At 38.3% G+C, this 4,324-nt stretch overlaps 1 protein-coding gene across 1 annotated transcript in view; it reads right to left on the bottom strand.

Annotated features, from left to right (window-relative positions):
- Nucleotides 1-4,324, bottom strand: part of Dcdc1 (doublecortin domain containing 1) — a 469,865-nt gene that overhangs the window by 69,641 nt on the left and 395,900 nt on the right. The window contains 1 exon segment of the mRNA XM_008851730.2: nt 2,890-3,057. Within this exon segment, the coding sequence (XP_008849952.2) occupies nt 2,890-3,057 (168 nt within the window).

Here is a 4,324-nt window from a genome sequence, read left to right on the forward strand (position 1 = left end):
CAGAAGGATCCTGACTTGTCCTCCCGCGTCGTTCTTGCCGGCGAGACGGAAAGCGGTCGGGGACAGTCTGTGTCCCAGGGGCCTGGTTCCCCCAAGGGGCGGGGCCTGCTGTGGAGAATTGACTGCACAGAGGTAGCCACGGAGGGAGGGGTTTCTGGGTGCCATCTTGGGATGGAAGCCGTTCAGAGGGCATGGAGAGAAAGATGGCCCTGGCATCTCACCCATCTCAGCATCTCACCCGTGTGAATGTAAGAGGGGGCGTTTACTGACCTGGGGCAAGACTGTGAACCCAAGATGCGTGGGCAAAAGTTAAGGGAGACTGTGAGCACTGCTGAAGCGATCTGGAATGCCAAGCTGAGCAGAGCTGGGTGCCGGGTGTCAGGTGTTCGTTTCTTTGTAAGCGTCTCCATTTTCCCCCTCCCTACCCAAGATATAAAATGAAAAATTCAGATAAAAATGTTATGTGGTTTGTCTGATAGCTCCCTGAGCAAGACACCCTGAAAAAAGTGAGGGCCGGTCGAACACAGAGCAGGAAGGCGAAAAGTTAATGGGACATATTCTTAAATATGTAATGATTATTTAATGCCAGGGACGCCATAACTTCTGTTCAGAATCCAGATTTCTTGGAGGAATGACCAGTGTTTTGTTTGGAACAGAAAATGTGCAGTATAAACATGGGTACATCATGCTATGCTCAGAAAAAGATGAAACCCCTCCTGGAGTAAAAGAATCATCTTGAAAAGACACAGGAGCCAAAATGAAGGTGCACCTCCTGGCTCCGGAAGACCACTTGGGACTAAGGAGAAGAATGATACCTACAACATTTTGATTACGCTTGAACATATAAACGCTCATGATTTCATAGCAATTGTATCAATATAAGAAAGAATGAAAGAAAACAAAAATGAAACAGCTGATTGACCACCATTGGAAGCTAACTGACACAAATTCATACCCCTAAAATCTGGCTTTATGGTTGCTAGAGAATGTGGCAGATCATTTCTGAACAGGGCCATTCTGATTGTGTTGGGCCATGTGAGGGAAGTCATCTTTGACCATCTGGTCTTCATAGAGCCACCAAACTACCAAACAACCAGATGACCATAGCCACTTCAGAGATCTTAGCAAGGCCAGGAGAACTGCCTGGCGGAGTTCAGCCCAAAATGCTGGCTCACAAAGGGAAATTATACGGTGGTTTAAGACTCTTAAGCTTTCAGTTCCCATGCTAATTTACAACAGATGAGTGAGATAGTGAGAAAGAATTAGGCACTGATTCTACCTTTCCTTTCAAACCATATTTTAGGCAATGAAATATCTAATTAATGAGAAATGCTCTTATTAAGTCTGTAGCCAATAAACATGGAAAAAACAATATAATTAGACAGAAGTTATTCTTCTTAAGCAAAATGTTGATATCGAAGGTAAAGTCAATAGGAAATTTTAAAATATGGGCTCAAGGAAAAATCACCTGACACCACTAATATCATTAAAAACAGAAAACCTAGATTTTGCCTTCAGAGTAATAAATATGAAACACAGGGATGTGGGGCTGGAGAGATGGATGGTTCAGTGGTTAAGAGCACTGGTTGCTCTTGCAGAGGTCCCAGATTCTATTCCCAGCACCCACATGGCAGCTAACAGTCATTCATAACTCTAGTTCCAGGGGATCTAATGCCCTCTTCTGACCTCTTTGGACATTGCAAGATATGGGTGTGCTTACATAAATGCAGGCAATATACTCATACACATAAAATAAAACCAAAATAATAAAGATTTTTTTTTACAAAAAGAGACATGGGGAACTCACGAAGGTTGTGTACAGGGCTGGAGGGAGAGCTCAGCAGTTAAGAGCACTGGTCACTCTTGCAAAGGACCCAGTTTACGTTCCCAGCACCCACACGTCTCATAACTATCCTTAGCTCCAATTCCAAGGAATCTATCTGATGCCCTCTTCTGGCCTCCATGAGCACCAGTATGCAGGTAGTGCACTTACATAGATACAGGCAAATCACTCATACACATGAAATAAAAATAAATAAATCTTTAAAAATGTAAGTGTAAATCCAATGACAACTCTAGTGTTCAAAGTCATTTGTAGGAATATTGGGGAAAGAAATAAATCAAAGGATGCTACAGTCTAACAGTCCAACTGCATAAATGTTGAGCATTCTGTTCAATAATGGGCCCAGGTTATGAACTGGATCTCCCCCGAGGACCTTGTTTCAGAGTCTTGACTCAAATTGGTAAACAATAAAAGTAATTTTAGGACAACCTGGGAAATTTGATTAGGAATGGGTTTCTAGTACATAGCCAAAAAGTTATTGTTAATTTGGTTAATTATACCTATGGCATGATGATTTTTCTCAGAAAATGTTCAAATTTTTAAAATTGTATGCTTAATTTAAACATAAAATACATCACGTCTGGGATTGACAAATATGTCCTAACCTGGGTGACAGCAGATTATGTCTGATGTGACCAACCTGTGACAGCAGATTAAATCTGATGGCAAATGAAGATTCACTGTACTAGTCTTGACTTTGGAATATGTATGAAAATCCCTACAATAAAATTTAAAAGTAGTTTTATGCAGACTAATTAATTGTACTGTTTATAATTTTTTTTTCATTCTTTCCTAATTAGAAGCTCAAAGTGTAAATGATTTCGTCAAAGCTTAGCTTTCAGGCCAAGCATAGTGGTACATATCTGCAATCCCAACACCAAGGAGGCCAACATAGGAGGATCCCAAGGTAGAGGCCAGCTTGGCCTACATAACAAGACCCTGTCTGAAACAAACAAATTTGTGTTCAGTTTGTAGGAATATAAACTTTCTCCTGGGAAAAAGAGTCTTGCCTTTTCTTTCATATTTGGGAAGAAGGATCTGCTTACAGGTTGATCAATGTTTTCCTTAATGACAGATGACGTACAAACACCAACAAAATGTGCTGCTGTGATCTCCTTATCCAGGGCAGTGCTATGAAAGGCGATAAATGCTCTCTTGTTTTCCACATAATGCCACTTTTGATTAGCAGTCCCATTGCTGTATGGTTTATATTGCTAGGGGAAAAAAGAGATGAAATATGGTCTCAGATAAGTGAGTTTATGGGATTGCATAACAGTCATGATATTAATTTAGAAAGTAAAAACAATTACTCATAAACTACTGTACAATGGTAAATATTGTTAATATTTTGGGAATTGTGTACATAATTTTATGCTTATAAACATGTATTATTTGTGTCACAAAATAAATCAAAATACACAAAATTTTGTAACTACATTATTTTTGTCTCTTAATATTCCTTTAATCTTTTTCTGACTTTTAAAAAGATAGATATTTTATCTTAGGGATATTTTGTTTTTCTAATTATCAGTAGTTAAACATGCAAGTTATCTTTTTACTTTCCTTTATAATAAATAAGGAAGCACAAACAATAAGATAAATATTTATGTAAATCCATGATAAATCCTAGAACATATTTCTAGAAGTAATTATTGATTAAATATGATTATTTTAAGAATTACGACATAGAACATGAAAATGTTTTCTAGAGAAAATATTTCATTCTACCCTTCTACAAATGGCACATTCAGGTACCATTTTTTTTTCATATTCTTGCCAACCACATGCAACATCTCCCTGAGCACCAGTTTACAAGGCAAAAAAATAGTAACTTTTAATTTCAATTCATATTTCACTGATATTCAAGGGTTTTCCCTACAATTCATCTAAATATGTAGCAGAAATAGGATACATGTTTTAATTTTCAAGTATAAGCAAAGAAACAGTCTCAAATTAAGAAGGTATAAACTGCTGGGAGTGGTGGTGCACACTTTTAATCCCAGCACTTAGAAGGCAGAGGCAGGTGGCTCTCTGTGAGATCGAGGCCAGCCTGTTCAACATAGTGAGTTGCAGGTCAGTGGGGGCTGTAGGGAGACCCTGTATCAAAAAGACCAAAATTAAAAAATAAAAAGAAGGCATAAGCCAACAGGTTAGCTCTAAGTATAACATACTACCTCAAGAAACTTCAAAATTTCTAATACCTACTTTACCAAGTAAGAGGTGAATGGCAAAGAAGTCTCAGCACTGATTTAACAGGTCAGACAAAGAGCTTCCCTCTGAGGTCTGGAAAACCAAAGGCTAGAGTTTTTTTTTTTAACTTAAAAAAAATTTATTGAGAATTTCATACATGCATATAAGATGTTTTGATCAAATCCATGCCCACTCCCTCCCGTCCAGCACCTCCCATATCGCCCCATCACTTTTTTTCTGACAACCTTTCTTTCTTTCTTTCTTTCTTTCTTTCTTTCTTTCTTTCTTTCT

This window comes from Nannospalax galili, unplaced genomic scaffold, assembly GCF_000622305.1.
Source record: "Nannospalax galili isolate Female #2095 unplaced genomic scaffold, S.galili_v1.0 scaffold11, whole genome shotgun sequence".
NCBI lineage: Eukaryota > Metazoa > Chordata > Mammalia > Rodentia > Spalacidae > Nannospalax > Nannospalax galili.